Consider the following 19,681-nt stretch of genomic DNA (forward strand, 5'->3'; position numbering starts at 1 on the left):
ACTTCATAGCTTAAATAAATTCAAGGAGGAACTGGTTGTGTGAATTTTTTTTTTTTTTTTTTGGCTGATGCTACATAAGCTCGCTTTCTTGCATCACATGTCTCTATTACTATTTTCATTAGCAAGTGGCTTCTGTGGTCTTCCCACAGAAGAATTTTGAAGATGTTTCTCCACTTATTTTCAAAACCTGTTTTATCTTCTGTAAAGAAAACAAATCCTATCAATAATCACCAAAGTGAATTCCAGCATTGTTGATCCAATAATGATAGATTTCTTATATTACCCATTTTTGACAAAAATAGCAAGACTTTTTGATTGTTTGGCATAAAGGTCTAAACAACTTCCCATCTTATGGATTGTTGGTAGATGGTCCTATGTCTTCTAACTTCTCCACTAATACTGGTGTTCCTCAAAGTTTAGTACTTTCTCCTTTTAAAAACTTTCTGGCATTGAATAGAAACTCTATCAGCAGTTGTGCTGATGAAAGCGTCACACCTTCCAGTTTAAGAAACTTTGTCCAGTACAAACAGCTTTAACTTCTCAAATATCCACTGCTTAAGCTGGTAATTCTCTCATGGGGCAAAGAAAACTTAGTTAACTTCAACTTCCTCTTATTTCTCACAAAAAAAAAAAATTTACTGCATTTGTGGTCATCTTCAGTGACACTCAAGACTTCTTGACAAGATCACATATCTGTATTGGGATAAGCATATGACAAATATTGCTTTTTCCTGGAGAGCTTCTGACTCTTTGAAAATCTTCCCTTTTGTACCAACATCTGGGTGTGGCTCTCAGATTCTACTCCAAAAATGAAGTCTCTCTCTCACAGATGTTCAGTTTCTGCAGATACTTTCATGGGAACCCATAATTACACTGCTGTCTTCCACATTTAACACACTCTGGAAAATCCTAACAACTGTTGAGCTATTGACAAAAAAAAAATTTATTTACTTCACATAGCTTATTAAAGTGTATTTTAATTTGAAAAACATCTGGCCTTCTCCTCATGTGTGAATATAGATGCAGCATATCTGAGACTGATTATTGATATCAAGTGGACCAATCTGATTCATCCCCTTCCTTTTAGAGTTTATATAAGTAAAGAAATCTTGGCTGTTTTTCTTTGCATCCTTTGCCAAAGTTTCTCATAATCTGCCTTCACTTGCCTAACCTCTTCTGTGACTAGCTTATATCTACCATAGGTTTCTGTGTCGCCTGATAATTTATATACATCCAATGCATTCTTTTTCTCTGCCAAGAGTCTCATTAGTTCATCTGACATCCATTTGGGTCTAAACCTAGAACAGTATTTCTTAGTTGGAACAAAAAAACCTAGCAGCTTCCAAGATTACTTCTCATTTAGAATTTGCTGTTGATAACATTATCAGTTGGTCCCACTGTACACAATTTAAAAACTATCTGAGACCCCTGTAGTCACCGTTACAAAAGCAAAAACCCTTCCCTTTACTCCTAATATAGTCACATCTTTAAGAAAATCCCACATCAGTACACTGTGATTCCTTCATCTGTAAATTCTTAATGCATGAACAATCACTGCTGATAATTAGATAAAGAGTGTGCAAATGTCCAACCCACAAGTTCCAGTCAATATCTGGGAAGTTAAAATCCCCATTTTAAGACACTGATTTACTAGCCCACTCTATTTCTTTGTGTGAGAGTCATTAGGCCTATAACAATCTCCTACCCTCATTTTTGCTTTCCCAGTGCTTATGTCATACCAAACTGACTCAACATTGCACTGTCCATCTATGTCAACTGAATGCACTTCCTTAGATTTTATGTTTCTTAACTAACAGCATAACCCCTCCCCTCTTCCTACACACATTATACTCCCCAAATTCTAATTCTGCGACACCACATCTCTGATATCTTGACCAGCACTTCAAATTCATTTACTATACTCCTAGCATTGGTGTACATGCCCATGTATTTACTTGTTTCATGATTCCCAGCAATTTTCTTTCTGGGCAGCTGCTCATTCTAATAGAAGCAGTGCAAGAATCGCTTCCACCTCTGCCTTCAGCTACTGTTAATCCACCTAATATTGCTTCAATAGCATCAAATTAACAATATTGTAAGGTTACATTTTTTTTTAAAGCAAAACTGAATATATTGCAATTATCCATAATATGCTTACTAAACAAGAATTTGTATTAGTTTCAGTCTTTCATTGGTTACTGTCCCCAATTTGATGCTCTCATTGATCAACTGACTGGAAGGGAGATGTTATACCTATTTTCTAGGCTTAGAGGGATACCTGAATCAAGAATTCATCATTATGTGGAGTCTTTAATCAACTTAATTGACCTGCAAGATCATGCTGATAAACAAACACACGCATATAGGTAACTGAAATTTGTTCATTGAATATTCCCAAATTAGTAGTGTTTAGATGAAGTAATTCACAATTCCAAGAAGACCTGCAACAGGTTTTCCTGACAATGTGAATAAAGTTGGAATTGCATAGTTTTTTTAGGTGATTTCTCAAGTGTGTACATGCTCCTCTGTCCGTTTAACATCTAGACCCCTAGTTTTTCACTGTACATGTTCTCATCCATCCATTACCTACCATATTTTCTGGGCTGTAAGACACATTCAAGGTTTTAGAAAGTGAATTTTGACAAAAAAAAAAAAAAAATTTACTTGTCATATAATCTCAGAAATTCACTTCAACAATGGCATTGTTGATTCTCCATTTCTTCTGAGATGTGTAAATTCTCACTTGCATATGCTAGGCAAGAAAAATGATTTAGGTGTGTTCACACACACATGTAAAAAATTTTGTATTAAGCATGTTACAAATATTTTTTTTTTTGTACAATGCCACATGAAAAGTGCACATTAACTAAGTTGTTCTAACATAATGTTATTAGCATATGGCGCAAGAAAGCAAGCAAAAAAAAACCCATCCATTCACTCCAGATGTTTGTCTAGTTCTGCCTTGAACTTAAGTTGTTGACCTCCACTACAACAAATGGAAGTTTATTCCAACCACCCGCTGGCTAAAGGCAAATTTCTGCACATCTATTCTACAATTATCTTTCATGTCCCCTCAGGTGAGTAATCTGATCAAGAATCTCATTAGCATTGAGCTTGCTCAAACCATTCAAGGCCTTATACACCTCAATTAAATCAACTCGCAGAACTTAAGTCTTTTTAACGCCAATCACGATAGGAGGGAGTATATGATGAGAGCCCTGTCGATCAATTCGGCCCTGGAAGGATTGTGCAAGGCTCAAAGGGTAGAATTTTTTTCAGCCTGGTCTGTATTTGTTAACAGGAGAGACTGCTTCTACAGGGATGGGATACACTTAAATAGAAAGGGTGCAAGAATGTTTGCTGATGCTATCGAGGCAGTGTTAGGTGGGACGGAAAACTGCTAGATTGGGGGGATACAAGGACTAATAGATTAACAGTAGCCACTGGTAGAGGTGAAAGTGATTCTTGCACTGCTTCTAATGGAATGAGCCGCAGCCTGGAAAATAAGATGCAGGATATTTCAGAGACTGCTGGGAATCATTGGGGTACAAATAAACACATAGGTTGTGTCAGGGTAGCTAAGAAAAAGAACAGGTGCATGTATACTTGCATGTACACCAATGCTAGGAGTTTAGTAAATAAATTTGAGGTATTGCTCAAAACATCAAAGGCAGATATTGTGGGGATTTCAGAGACGTGGTGTCACACAGATATAAGGAATGCAGAACTGGAATTTGGGGAGTGCAATGTCTACAGAAAGGATAGGAAGGGAGGAGGGGTTATGCTATTAGATAAGAAATACATAAAATCCAAGGTAGTGAAGCCAATCGACATTGCTGGACAGTGCAGTGTCGAGTCAGTTTTGTGTGACATAAGCATTGGGAGATCAAAATTGAGAGTAGGAGTGTGCTATAGGCCTAATGACTCTGATGAGTATAATAAGAAACTGTACAGGGAAATAGTGGGCCAGTAAATCAGAGAGTCTTATAATGGGGGAATTTAATTTCCCAGATATTGACTTGAATTTTGGGGCTGGTCACTCACACACTAGCAAAGCTTTTGTGGATTTATTGGATGATTGTTTTCTACATCAGCATGTTCAGGAGGCAACTAGAGGGAGTAATAATCTTGATTTGATTATCAGTAGTGATTCTTCATGCATTAACAATCTGCAGGTAAATGAACCACTAGGTGGCAGTGATCACAGTGTGCTGAAGTGGGATTTACTCAAAGAGGTAACTACCGTTAGGGGTAAAGGGAAGGGGTATTGCTTTCGTAAAGGCGACTACAATGGACTGAGACAGTATTTAAATTCTATACAGTGGGACCAACTGATGATGTTACCAACAGCAAATTCAAAATGGTAAGCATTCAAAAAACTTATCTTGGAAGCTACTAGGCTTTACATACCAACTAAGAAATATTGTTCAAGGTTTAGGCCTAAGTGGATGTCAGATGAACTAATGAGACATATGGCAGAGAAGAAAAATGCATGGGATACATACAAATAACACGTGACACAGAAGTCTATGATAGATACAATTTTTTTTTTATACAAGTTGATCTGTAACCAAGTTACAAAAGAGGTTAGGCAGGTGAAGGCAGATTACGAGAAATCTTTGGCAAGGGATGCAAATAAAAACAGCAAAGAGTTCTTTACTTATGTAAACTCTAGAAGGAAGGGGATGAATCAGATTGGTCCACTTTATATCGATGGGTCAACTGTTGATGATCCTGCTCAGGTAGCTAACAAACTGAATGAATATTTTGCATCGACATTCACACATGAGGAGTTATTCAGCGAGGGGAATGCCACAGGTTTATTCAACTCTGGCAGTAAGCTGGAGAAATTGTTGAAGATAAATACAAGAAAGACACCTGGAGTGGATGGGATCTATCCAGTCATATTAAAGGAGGCAGCAAAGGAAGTAAGCAAACCCTTAGCCATAATTATGAGAGCTTCCTTGGACTCAGGGGAAGTACCCATGGACTGGAGATGTGCAAATGTGACCCCAATTCACAAAGGAGGATCAAAGGGCGACACAAATAATTATAGACCTGTTAGTTTAACTTCTGTTCCTGGAAAATTAATGGAGGCACTGGTTAAAGAAGCACTGCAGGATCATTTAGACAAGACTTCAGTTATAGCTCAGACACAGCATGGTTTTGTTAAGGGGAAGTCTTGCCTGACCAATTTGATTGGATACTATGATGCAGGGAATAACTTGGATCTTAGAAAGGCTTTTGATACTGTTGCACAAATTGCTGCTATGGATAAAGGGGTGGTTGAGGGGGAGAAGACAGAGTGGTAATCAATGGACACTGCTCATCGTGGAGTCCCTCAGGATTCAGTATTGGGTCCATTATTGTTTTCTGTATTTATAAATTATATCGATGATGGTATATCAAGCTTAATGTCCAAGTTTGCAGGGTTGTCAAGGACACTACGCTACGCTACTGCAACAGGATCTGGAAAGGTTGAGCAGATGGGCTGAGAGGTGGCAAATGAAGTTTAACATTGACAAATGTAACGTACTACATATGGGAAACAGCAACCCCAGAGCAAAGTATCAACTCTGTGGTACTACACTGACAGTGGTAGAGAATGAAAGGGACTTGGGGGTGGTTGTGCAGGCAGATGACATTTTCTGAGCAGTGCAGACGGGCTGCAAGAGTAGCTCATGGTGTATTGTCGATGATATATAGGAATTTCTCTAGCAGGGATAAGGAGGTGATTATTCCCTTGTATAAGGCAATGGTCAGAATGCACCTAGAGTACTGTATACAGGTCTGGAGTCCTCATTTGAAGAAGGATGTAGAGATGCTGGAACGAGTACAGAGAAGGGCAACAAGATTAGTGAATGGAACAAAGGGGTGCTCTTACGAAGAAAGGCTTAAGTTTTGCAAATTACAGTGTCTGGAGACTAGGCACCGGCGAGGTGATCTGATAGAGGTGTATAAAGCCTTGAATGGTTTGAGCATGCTCAGTGCTGATGGGATTCTTTCTCTTGCTCAGAATAATCACCTGAGAGGGCATAAATTCAAATTGAGGAAAGACAGATGTAGGATAGATGTGAGGAAATTTGCCTTTAGCCAGCAGGTGGTTGGTTGCTGGAATAGACTTCCATCCCTTGTCGTGGAAGTTGATAGCCTAAATAAGTTTAAGGCTCAGCTGGACAGGTATTTCGAACGAACAGAGGGTTGAAGTGGTTAATTTTTATTTATTTTGTTATTTATTTTTTTTTTGGCTGATGCTGCATAAGCTTGCTTTCTTGCATCAAATGCCTCTACTAATGCTAACCCTTTGTTCCACTCATCAATGTCATTTTCGTTCTCTGCACTTGTTCCAGCGGCTCTACATTTTTCCTAAAATGAGGCCACCAGACCTGTATACAGTACTCAAGGTGTGGACTTATACAAGGGGACAATCACCCCCCCCTTATCCCTGCATATCATTGACAAGACACCATGAGCTACTCTTGCAGCCTGTCTGCACTGCTACCCATATGCAGTACATTACATTTGTCAAATTTTCCAGTGGCATACTATCATTAATAACTCTGCAAACTTAGACATTAACCCTGATATACCTTCATCAATATCATTGATGACGGGCCCAACACAACCCTTGGAGACTGCCACAAAGAGCAGTGTCCATTGATAACTACTCTCTGTCTTCTCCCACTCAACCATCCTAGCAACTTGCCCTTAATGCCATACTGCTCCAATTTATATAGTAGGTGCCACAGTATCAAAAGCTTTTCTAAAATTCAAATACATGATATCAAAATTATTTTTTGCATCCAGTTCTTTTGTATCCAATCAAATTTGTCAGACAAGACTTCCCCTTATCAAACCCATGTTGTCTAGATGATCCTGCATCGCTTCCTTAACCAGTGACTCCATTATTTTCTTTGGAACAGAAGTTATACTAACAGGTCTGCAATTAATAGTGTCACCCTTTGTGAATTGGGGACATGTTTGCACATCTCCCGTGAGGCCAAGGAAGCTTTCATAATTGTGGCTAAGGGTTTGCTTAGTTCCTCTAATATAATTGGATAGATCTCAGGTGCCTTTCTTATGTTCAATTTCAACAATTTCTTCTGCACTTTACTGCAGATCTTGAGAATATAGGAATACATTGAACTAATAACAAAGACAGAAACTTGACTGCTGATTAACTTCTTTTGAATTCCACAAATTGGCAGCCAATTTTTATTAGAGGGTACTGTTAGTCTCCATCTCATATTATCAGGAAGAAGTCAGTCTTTTGAAGTTAATAAAGAAGAAATCTTTATTATACTATACATGTATCATTATAAGTCAGCATAATTCACTGATCTCATGGGTCTCAATACACCATAGTGAACAACTACATAAGTAGTGTAATGGCATCGATTTGATTATATCTCATATCGTGACTACCTTCACAGCGAGTTACCACGAATAAGTAATCCTTCACCAATATTCTCAGTGGGCACCATCATCCAGACAGTGTTACTTATTCAAGGTAGTCACAAAATGAGATACAATCAAATCGATGCCTTTATATTACTTATGTAGTTTTTCATTATGAGTTCACTATGGTGTATTTACCCTGATATTTTATTCAAGTATTAAGTTGGTCTGTATGCAATTTTGCATTTTCATGTGAAAGAGTTCATCAGTGAACGTCCGAGGTGCCATTCTCTGTCTCAGCAGGTGGGGATATCAGTTTGGCCAAAAGTGGTCTGGAGGTCTATTCCAATCATTAGCAGGCCTTGTATTATGGGAAGTATTTGACTGGGTAGAAATCAGTCTCAAATCTTCAGCCTGTTCCGATGTAGTTGAAGAATATTTTGGCCACCAGACATAGTTCTCCTCATGCAGATTATTTGAGGCAGCCGTGGAATGTGAAGGTGATTTTTGCCCACCTCAATATCCAGAACAGATTTGATGTGACAATTGAACCTAAGCTTTGGGTCAAAAGTTATGCCTAGATCTTTTGTCACACTTGGAATAATTGCACCCTCCATCCAGTGGGGGCTGCATGAGTATGGGAGACTGCTTCAGGGAGTTCAGTCATTGACGTAGGTAATTACATCATCTCTGTTACAAACATACAGAATAAGGAGAGTGGTAAATAGTAGCTCCGATAAAGTGCTGTCTAGTGGTGGGGTTGTGATGAGCGAGGTACGCTGTTCTATTCCAAAAGAAATTGTTTAACAGATTCAGAAGGGCTGTAACATTTAGGCTATCAAAAGCAGCTTTGATATCAGTCTGTAGTGTTTCAAAAACTTGGAACTGGGGCAAGAGCATATTTGCTTCAGGAAACACTCTTTAAGGGATCAAGAATACTTGGACTGAAGCACTTTATCCATGCCAGCAGTGCGTGATGGATGCACAAAATAAGAGAACTTACTTTAATTAAAGGTGTTTAAACTGATGTATGTATTATAACTTATTGCATATACTTTAAATACTATGGTTCTCTACAGTTAATGATTGTACACTCCTTTTACTTTTGAACCAATATTTTAACAATTGTGTTAGGGCACCTTTCTAATTATGGCATTAGAAGTGGAAATAAGCAAAGCAGTTGTTCTGAAGGTGATAAACATGTCATGCAGTTTGCACTTGTCTATAAAAGAGTGAATTGTGGAATGATAATTGTAATTTTACTGAACAATGTGCTGCTGACCAGCCAACTCCAATACATGATGCAGGAAAAAGCAATCCTCACCTTTACCTTAAATATGTATATTTACTTTTATGATACTGGATATTACTCTCCAGATGAAATGAAATCCCGTGTTAATGTTTTTACTGACAAAATAAGAGGAACTAGAATCCACTAAAACTTTTATTATGGAAAATGACAATATACTTTTTGAAAGAGGTGTGCATTCATGGTCTGAATACCTTTCTTAAAGAGGAAATGGAAATTGAGATATGCAATTTACAATAACTTGGCTGGTGGTTTGGCATAGAAATCAGGGCAAATTTGAAACATTGACAAAGAGGATGTGCCATATTATACAAGCTGCAACTCACCAGAACCTCTCTGATTGTTAGTTGTATCTGGGGGGATTTTCTTAAATATGTGACTGTGGTGATCTCTGGCAGCATTCAAGGAATTAATCTTGGATGCTACTAGGCTTTTCATACCAACTAAGAAATACTGTTCAAGGTTGAGGCCTAATTGGATGTCAGATGAACTAATGAGACTTGTGACAAAGACTTCTTTATTTATGTAAACTCTAGAAGGAAGGGGATGAATGAGTATTTTGCAATAATTGAGAACAAAGTGGAGGAGAAATTGTTCAGGTTAAACATAAGAAAGGCGCCTGGGGTATGGATGGGATCAATCCAGTTATATTAAGGGAGACAACAAAGGAAGTAAGCAAACCGTTAGCCATAGTTATGAAAGTTTCCTTGGATTTGGGGAAGGTCCTCACTGATGGGGATTTGCAAATGTATCTCCAATTCACAAAGGGTGACACGAGTAGTTACAGACTTGTTAGTTTAACTTCTGTTCTATGGAAAATATTGGAGTCACTGTTTAAAGAAACAATGCAAGGTTATCTAAACAAGACTGCAGTTATAGTTCAGACACAGGATGGGTTTGTTGATTGGAAACTATGATGTGGAGGTGCACTATAGCCCAGCAGCTTATGTGCCCTTAAACCCCCATAACACACACTACGATGTGGTCACAAAGGAACTGGATGCAAAAAAAAAAATATATTGATGTCATGTACTTGGATTTCAGAAAAGCTTTTGCTGCTATTGACAATGGCTAGTTGAGTGGTAATCATTAGACACTGCTCTTTGTGGAGTCCTCCAACGTTCAGCCCATTGTTGTTTTCTATATTCATCAAAGTATATCAGGCTTAATGTTGCAACAGGATCTTGTCAGTGATTATTCCTTTGTATAGAGCAATGGTCAGACCACACCTTGAGCACTGCATACAAGTCTCATTTTAGTAAGGATATAGAGCAACAAAGGGGTAATGGGATTCTTCCTCTTGCCCAGATTGTGCACTTGAGGAAAGACAGTTGCCTTTATCTGGCGTGTGGTTGAATAAATTAAAGAAAGAACTGGACAAAATGGGAAGTTTTTTAAGCTAGCACTATATGCTAATACCTACTCCACATTGGCTTAAGCATAATAGATTCAGTCATGCGGAAAATAATTATCCTAATACAAATGGTAAGCAAACCATGTATTTGTTTCTTATGTTTGAAACAAAAGAAAGCCTGTTAAGAACATTATTTTTAGTGAGATGAAAACCTACATTAGTACTTTTATGAAATAGTTTAGTGTGCAGGATTTTCTGCATAATACTGCGGGTTATAAAAATTAAAGAATTGGCCATTTTTGCTTTTAATGTTTACTTCAGACATTGATACATAGCATTAAATAAAAGGGATATACAGTATCTTCAATTAATCCAAATATTTGCCTAAAAATCTTTCCTGACATTCAGAGCGAAGTAATTTACTTAAAAGCATATTAAATGCTTAAAAAAAGATATTTACCTGTGATTTATTATACAAATGTAAATTGTGTAAACATGAAGTCACACTGCAACATTCAAAGAGACTTGTGTGAGTGAAGCATTTGGTTATAGCATGCGGTGGTACTCCCTTGAACAATTTTTTTTTTTTTAGTTCTGTTGTGCTTTAAAACCAAATTGGTACTTGCCTGGGAATAACTCCCAGGCAAGTACCAATTGCTCTCTTGTCCTTGCCGAATTCCTCCATTTTATCAGAGAATGGATTAGTTCAGCTACCATCATATCTGTATATAACTGAATCACAAAAAGCTGAAGTTTGCAAATGAGAAAGGCATTCTTACAATAGCTCATATTGGGAAAACCTTCACAATGAGTTGCCTACTCTTGCACTTTGAATAACAAAATACTTTCCCATTAGATAAGTATATTGCTCTTATTCTCTGTTGAGTGCCACATGTCAGAATTTTACTTTAACGTTGTGAAAACCAGTGCAATGCTTGAATGGCCATTAGACTCAGGGGCACTTGCTTCTAAATCTGATTTTCCATCTTTAGTATAGCACTGAGACCTAATTCCCTTGCAATAGATGATAAACTTTGTCCTGCTTCTTAATCATTATTTATATGATTGAAGATTTCAGTGAAGGGGAAATATTTCACCATAATAGCATAAAAACTCACAAATGGAATAAGATCGATTTTACTAATATAAAAGCCCAAAGTGCTTTAGAAAAATATCATGAAGTTGTTCAAAATTGATTCTTATAACGGAACATATGATAATGATGAAAGTGTAGCCCTTGTGTTTATTTGACATAAATTTCAACTTCTGAGGTCTTGCAACAAATTACCAAAAAAAAAAGTGTTATGGGTTCACATTACTTCCATTTATTTCTAGAGGATGCAAAATGTTTCCAATTTGCACTGGTCAGCAAAAACATACGTAAGGTGGGCTGCAAATTATTCAAAATCATCACGTTGATAGACTGTCAAGCTGTGGTTTATTATGATTTAATTGACGTGAACTGTACTAAATCCTCTATTGCCCTAAAATGACTTTGATATCACACCTATCTCCAAAATGGTGCCATTGAACGATATACATCTCTAATGGGATAACATTGTGTAGACAACTTGAAGGATGTCTATGTGTAACTAAATTGAAATGGGAAAACTGCACTAAATCCTCCTTAGGTGATCCTAATTATGTTCTTAAGAATTTAAACATTGCTGCTGCTATTTTGTCATCTTAGTTTTAAAAGTGATTGAATGCAATGTATGTATTTTCCTCCCTTCTCTTAGTGGTGGAAACAAAAGGAAGCTGTCATTAGGTTTAGCTCTTACTGGTTGTTCGCCTGTTTTATTCCTTGACGAACCCACATCAGGTGTAGATCCTTCCGCAAGAAGAAAGATTTGGAATGCATTAGTAGCGATAAGGAATATTACTAAGGCTGCAGTTGTATTAACCACACACAGGTAAAGTTAAAACATGTTACTATTTGAGCTTTGCTAAGTAGACATTTTTTTATTATTTCCATTTTGCGTTTATTTTATCAAATAGACAAAATTGTTTCTTACTTCACATTTTCTTAAAAATGGGAGTCAAAGTGAGGGAAACTTGGCTGATTGTCAATCACAATAGCATAGTCTGGTAATAATGTGTGTGATAATTTTTAATGAAATTTATACAAGATTGGGACTGCTTTGACTTGGGTGAGAAGTCGTGAATTAAAATTGTCTGCAATTCTGTAAGAATATTTGCTTATGCTATTGAGGCAAATACACAGACTAGTAAATAAATTTGAAGTACTATTAAAGTCATCCAATGCAGATAAGGGACACAGAGGGCCAGGAAATGAAATTGCTTATAGTGGGGGATTTTAATTGGAACTTGTTCATGACTGATTTCTACACACCAACACATTAGAAAGTCAATAACTCTTCAGATAAAAGACCCACTAGGTGGCAGTGAGAATAGTGCATTTATGTGTGATTTACTTAAAAATGTAAATACTATCAAGGACAAAGGGAGATGTTTTTTGCTAAAGGTGACTACAGTAGGACAAACTAAGAGATGCTGTTCAAGGCTTAGACTTCTAGTGTTTACATAAGTAAAGAAGGAAGGACTTCACTGTTGACGATCCTGCTCAGATGGTCTGTATGAACACACTACATGTAGATCTTCACCATAGAGGTTGTGCTGTGGGGGAATCATGAATTTGCAGTGTATTATGTGACCACACAAATATTATAAAGTGTGATACAGAAGAGAGATCTTTGAAGTCAAACTTAGCCACACCACCTGAAAAATTCACCTCTAGACTCTCACCTTACTAATCTGGTGTAGTAAGTCAACTACCTGTTCCAGCAAAATGGACCTTGAGATCAGAATTCCATCTTGTTTGCCAAATATCAGATAATTCATTTAAATCCTAGTTTCTTTTTTCCTGTCTATTAAGAGGAAGGGAAGTGAAATAGTTAAAGCATAGCACAAAATTTATCTTTGATCAATCAGCATTGAGTTTGCTAGCCAGCTGTCCAAATAAATAAGTAGAGAAATTTGGTCTGTACAAAGACAGTTAGCTCAATGAGCACAGAAATATGGCATTGACAATAGAAAAATGCACAAAGACCTGAACTTTTTTTTCTCCCCCCAAAAAAAATATAGCTACTATTTCCTGAAAGATCAAAAACCATATGCCACCTATTTAGAATAAGGTAATTAGTTGCCATTCACAAATTACATAATGCAATTTGTGACTAGCCCCTTCATAGTCAAATCACAAAAGCCGTGGAAACTTGTTTCTCCCCGTGTTATCTGTAGTGACAGTAGAAGTCGATAATGATGTATTGATTAGTTTTTTCTCATTATTGGAGTTCATGAGCGAGCTGAAATCTACTTACTGGTACACCCTGCCTCAGTCTGGAGGGTGTACCAGTAAGTAGATTTCAGCCCACTCATGAACTCCAATAATTGCTTTTAATGATGAGAAAAAACTAATCAATATATCATTATGGACTTCTACTGCCGCTACAGATAACACAAGGAGAAACAAGTTTCCCAGCGCTGTGGGCAACTTTATAATTGTTGTCTGTGACTAGTTATTCAGTGATCTACTGTACATGAAAAATTAATATATGTTTTTATTGCAGCATGGAAGAATGTGAAGCACTTTGTAGTCGTCTAGCTATTATGGTGAATGGACAGTTTTGCTGTATAGGCTCTACTCAGCTTCTCAAATCAAAATTTGGAGAAGGATTTACTATTATTGCAAAGCTACCAAAACAGCAAGTTCAAAATTTTAAAGATTTTATTGCAAGAAATTTTCCGCAGTCTATATTGAAAGATGTGAATCAGGTAATAAAATTTCTTTTATAATAGTTTAACACTATCATACTAAAATTTGATGTACTATTGTTAAAAAAAAATGTGAACTACATTTTTAGCTTTTAGTATTCTCATTTACAAAACTCTCCACTGAAAATGGAGGATGATAATTTTCTGCAAAGAGAAATAGTTCTTATTCTTGGGTAGACTTATTAGGACTGCACTTTTCATTGGAAGCTTGTAAGTCAGAGTTGGATAAATTTAAATGTAAATTAAACCCACAGACTGTAGATGTGACCCCAATTCACAAAGGCTGACACAAGTAATTATAGACCTGTGAGTTTAACTTCTGTTCCAGGAAAATTAATGGAGGCACTGGTTAAAGAAGCACTGCAGGATCATCTAGACAAGACTTCTGTTATAGCTCGGACACAGCATGGTTTTGTTAAGGGGAAGTCTTGCCTGACCAATTTGATTGGATACTATGATGCGGGGAATAACTTTGATCTTAAAAAGGCTTTTGATACTGTTGCACAAATTGCTGCTATGGATAAAGGGGGAGAAGACAGAGAGTGGTAATCAATGGACACACTGCTCATCATGGACTAATGTAATGTTATTAGTGGAGTCCCTCAGGGTTCAGTGCTGGGTCCATTATTGTTTTCTGTATTTATAAATTATATTGATGATGGTATATCAAGCTTAATGTCCAAGTTTGCAGGGTTGTCAAGGACACTGAGAGGTGGCAAATGAAGTTTAACATTGACAAATGTAAAGTACTACATATGGGAAACATCAACCCCAGAGCAATGTATCAACTCTGTGGTACTACACTGACACTGGTAGAGAATGAAAGGGACCTGGGGGTTGTTGTGCAGGCAGATATGAAGTTCTCTGAGTAGTGCAGACGGGCTGCAAGAGTAGCTCATGGTGTATTGTCAATGATATATAGGGATAAGGAGGTGATTATTCCCTTGTATAAGGCAATGGTCAGGCCACGTCTGGAGGCCTCATTTCAAGAAGGATGTAGAGCCGCTGGAATGAGTACAGAGAAGGGCAACAAGATTAGTGAATGGAACAAAGGGGTGCTCTTACAGTGTCTGGAGACTAGGCACCAGCGAGGTGATCTGATGGAGGTGTATAAAGCCTTGAATGGTTTGAGCATGCTCAATGCTGATGGGATTCTTCCTCTTGCTCAGAATAATCACCTGAGAGGGCATAAATTCAAATTGAGGAAAGATAGACGTGCGGAAATTTGCCTTTGGTTGGTGGAACAGACTTCCATCCCTTGTCGTGGAAGTTGATAGCCTAAATAAGTTTAAGGCTCAGCTGGACAGGTATTTCGAACGAACAGAGGGGTGAAGTGGAAGTGGTTTTTTTTTTTGGCTGATGCTAAAAATTACTGGCATTCTTTTATGGAATATTCTGTATGATAAAAAGCAATGTACAGTAACACACTAGCCAACATGATTTTTGCCTCCACTAATACCGGTTGTTAGAAAAACCTCTCCACGAGTTAGCATAACTTGACCATACAATAGTAGCAAAAAAGGTGGCAGTTATTTGCAGACAGGAGCAAAATGCTATATATTTTTTTTAAAGCACTTTCAGCATCTTCTTCCTTAGTTTTATTTAAATATTAGCATACACACATTGATATTAAATTGTTCTCATTCCATAGTTTCACTGTAGCGAGACTTTCCTAACACCTTGTATATCAGCTATTTGCAAAACATTGTTGCACCTTGAAACGAAATTACATGTAAAATTGGTGCCTCCGTAGCCCATGCTTCTTGATTAGACCGGGGTTCGAGCCCGTGACCACCGCATATCCCAGAGCAATATGGCCTTAGTTGCTAATGCTCCTAAAAACCAAACAACTAACATGTAAAATTAACCATCCTTTTTAGTGAACACTTGTGGCCATTGATGCCGTAGAAGGGTCTTTGTTTCAGTTATAAAACCAAATTCACTGTGAAGCAATACATAGAATGCTTCGATAGTTAGTTTTTAGTAATGCCTACTGAGTGACATTTGCTTCTCACCTCAACCGTACCACATGATAGTTTTTGTATATGTCTGTTCTCAATCACATAGGCTATATGCTCTTTTTTTTTCTGAAAAGTAACATACATTAATCATAAACTTTCTGTTGTATATTTCTTCAAAGTGATTGATAGGAAAGATCACGTGATAGTGTTGAATTGACAAGAGAACGTCATTAAGTGGTACTAACAATTCACTACATGGCAAGAGCTGCAGTCGAGGAAACAATGTCAAAGAGAAAGTATTAATGATATTGTGGAGAAATATAGCATATCTACATTTTTAAAAGGAGGAGGAGCAGACAAGAAGCGAATTAAGTTGTACCAATATCTAAGCAACAAACTCTGAAATTTGGACATACAGAATTTAATGCCAGCACTGGGTAGTTAGATAAATTTAAGAAGCACCACAGAATTGTGGAAAAAAAGTGTTAATCTAAGTGAAGAAGTTGAACTTAAGGATGTTTTTAATGCTGGTGAAATGGGTTTATTCTTTAAATGTTTACCTAATAGAACACTTGCTTTTAAGGATGATAAATGTTTTGGTGGAAAGCAAAGAAAGAATCACTATGCTAGTTGGAGACAATATGACAGGAAGTGAAAAATTAAGACTTTTAGAGAGACAATCTTTGGAAGTTGACTACACCTTTAATAAAAAAGCATGGATGACAAGGGTATAACAAAAGAAAAATCGTGTTGATTACTGACAACTGTCCAGCACATCATGCTAAACTTAAAAGTGTGAAGTTGTTGTTTTTACCAGCCAATGGACCAAGGCATTATTAAAAATTTCATTATCAAAAGAAAATAGAAACTTGGAGGTTACATCTCTGAACTGGCAAAAGTTTCGAAAAACAATTTTGAGTAGTGTATTCAGTGATATTGTTTGTCCAAAGACAACCGGACAAGCTACCCCTTTCTCATCTGGAAACATTGAAAGATTTTCTTTGAGAATCAGACAGTTTTTGAAATAAAATACATTTAGTTTTAATGTAGATTTCCAATAAAAAATATTTTCACTGGATTAATCAAATTCGTTAATCAAATTCAAATAGGTAAGTTTGACGTTTGACTACCACCCTGCACTTAATCAAAGCAAAAAGAACTCCATTTGGTTCTATGCTGCAGTGGTGGAAGCATTGAAAGGCATATATTTACTGAGAATTCCATAATTCTCCCACCAAAAACAATCCAGAAAACCTGCATTATCATAGCCAAACACTGTCTAGCTTGGTATAAAGGCTCAAGTTTTGCTGTATGTGCTTGGATATTTATGGTAGGGCAGTTTATGCATAGTTGTCTTGGAAATCATGAATCTCTTTGAAAATTCATTTCCATCTCAATTTGGGATAAGTATTTTGTGCAAGGAGCATCCCAAAGATGCTCTCATACAAAGGGAGTAAAGTTATACAGCAAGGATTTGTTAAATGGATCTTATATGGCCCTTTGATTAACAACAGCATAACAAGTTTGTATCATCAAGAAAGATTAGGATTATTGTGTAAGAGAGTGTGGCATGCTTTGAGGGTTAATATTTCCTTTGAACATTACCTGGTCTGCCTCCAGCGGCTATGCGCCAATAAAACCAAAAACCAAGCCTCCAGCGGCTAAATGTCAGTACACTTTTAAATCTCTGGCCTTTACAGCGAACTGTAACACATGACAATGCTGAGATGAGGGAAACTCATCTCAGCACTCATCTCAATCAGGGTCTAGTGCTGTTAGACCCTGATTGAGTTTTTTAACTCCTACATATTAATTTCAATTAATGGAACAAATAGCATAAACATGAAAATTCCCACATAAGTGAGTGGTGAAACACTACATAACAAAATGTACTTGGCTGGAGTAATACAAACAGAAAAAAATTAACTGAAAGGCCGCCATCTGCTATCATTTTGAACATTTGACAAAGAACTTATGCAGCTATGATCTCAAAAAGAAAACAAATTTTATACGGCAGTATTCATTCCAATCATGACTTTTGGTGTACAAGAGCTCGCTATATGGCAAGTACCCATGCCCACCTAACAGTAGATCCCAAAAGGCAAAGAATTGTCACTGAACTGAAGAGGAGGTCCATATCCAATGTGACTATGGTGTCCCCCAGATTACTTCCCTGTTAATTGTAAATGGGTCTTTCAAGGCCAAGTTGACTCATGCTGAGCCTGGAGTGCACCAGAAGAGGAATATTATTAAACCCTCAACCTGCTAATAATATTTATTTTGTACAGGCTTCTCACTACATTAGGCTGATCTGTCCTCCTGTTTAGTGCGAATGTTGTGTGGCTGCAGTGACTCCTTCTAAAGCAGTTGATTTTTTGCTACACGCCCCTGGTTAAGTATGACTGAGCGGAACACAAGGATATCTATTTAAACTACCCTCCTCCTGGCAAACGAGGTTGTGTCTAGGCATCTTTAGCCTGATAAAAATGTCCACTAATTTAAAGGTGAACCACTTTTGAGATATTGCATATTTCTAGTTGGGATCCACCCCTGACTTGTTTATTTAGGTTAGTTCATTCTCTCCCTATGCTCTGAGACTTAGCAGGCATACTAGTACTTGTCAAAGGATAATCAACATGGAAAGAGGTTACAGCAATGAAGAGTATCCAGAGATGCACGGTAAAGCCAACGGCAGTATGTTTGTACCAAGAAGCATTTCCCCACTGAGGAAAGGGTGTTAGAAAGAATAGAACAAAATCCAGGAATTTCGGCAAGGGGGGGGTTACTCTGCAAGAGCATGTATCGAGTCATAGCAGTTCATGGCGAATTTTACATCAACAACAGTGTGTCCTGAACCCCCCAATTTTTAAACAACATTTTGTTCACTGATGAAGCCAAGTTTACTCGTGATGGTATTTTTAATTTTCATAATGTCACGTTTGGTCCGACGAAAATCCTCATGCAAGTCACAGCAGGACTACTAGGACCACGCTTTCTGCTGAATGTTTTTCCAGACCTCCTTGATGATTATGCTCTTTCGTAAGGTTGAGTGGCTGACCCCTTCTAAATCTCCACAATCCTCCACTGAGGCATACTTATCAGCTGAAGACGATGAATTTATGGGCCAGTGCAGGTGGTAAGAAAACACACTAATAAATAGATTGTTATATGTTTCTTATTACTCTCTGCTAATTTTGTAAATAATTTTTTTCAGGGAACAGTGCATTATCAAATCACAGACACATCTTTATCTTGGTCTTATTTATTCTCAACAATGGAGAATGCTAAACAAGAGTTGCAGTTAGAAGATTACCTTATTAGTGATACAACATTGGAACAGATTTTCTTAATATTTGCACGTGCCCAGAGAAACATTTCCTCCTTGCATTCTGAAGATCTGTAAATATACTTTTCCCCCCTATCATGAATGCTGATAATATAAGCTGAGATAATTCTATTTTTATCAACTTTAAAAGTTGTGTGCAATGTCTCAGTAATCTGCCAACATACATTCTAGAAACCTTGATAGTGATGTTCCATTGAGCAGTTTTGAATTTGTTAATGGAACATACCAATGACTTTGAGTAGAATATATCCTTTAGATAAACAGAGTAGCTTTTAAACTTTACTGTGAGGGTACCAATTCCCTAAAAACTCCATTGATATCATTTGGTGTTTCTGCTTTAATGAACTCAGGTCATTAAGAGGGCAGTGCTTTTGATGTACATAGTTTGGCTGAGTGGTATGAGATTAGGTAGTACAGTTGGTATACATAAGTTAGCTCTCCCATAAACAGCCCCATGAGTTGTTTTGGATTTTCTGATCAAGTGGTATTTGTAGCAAAAGTAATCAGTTTGAATTTTA

General features: G+C 37.2%; 1 protein-coding gene across 1 annotated transcript in view; it reads left to right on the top strand.

Moving 5' to 3' along the window:
• LOC150088381 (phospholipid-transporting ATPase ABCA3-like) overlaps positions 1-19,296 on the top strand; it is a 286,503-nt gene extending 267,207 nt beyond the window's left edge. Inside the window, exons 19-22 of the mRNA XM_090369476.1 lie at positions 2,179-2,366; positions 11,801-11,974; positions 13,652-13,856; positions 19,032-19,296. Coding sequence (XP_090225602.1) covers positions 2,179-2,366; positions 11,801-11,974; positions 13,652-13,856; positions 19,032-19,220 — 756 coding nt within the window. The 3' untranslated portion in view covers positions 19,221-19,296. The remainder of the gene's footprint in view (positions 1-2,178; positions 2,367-11,800; positions 11,975-13,651; positions 13,857-19,031) is intronic.
• Positions 19,297-19,681: the final 385 nt, after the last annotated feature.

The sequence above is a fragment of the Mastigoproctus giganteus genome, chromosome 3, assembly GCF_048544385.1.
Source record: "Mastigoproctus giganteus isolate SK-2022 chromosome 3, ASM4854438v1, whole genome shotgun sequence".
Classification (NCBI taxonomy): domain Eukaryota; kingdom Metazoa; phylum Arthropoda; class Arachnida; order Uropygi; family Thelyphonidae; genus Mastigoproctus; species Mastigoproctus giganteus.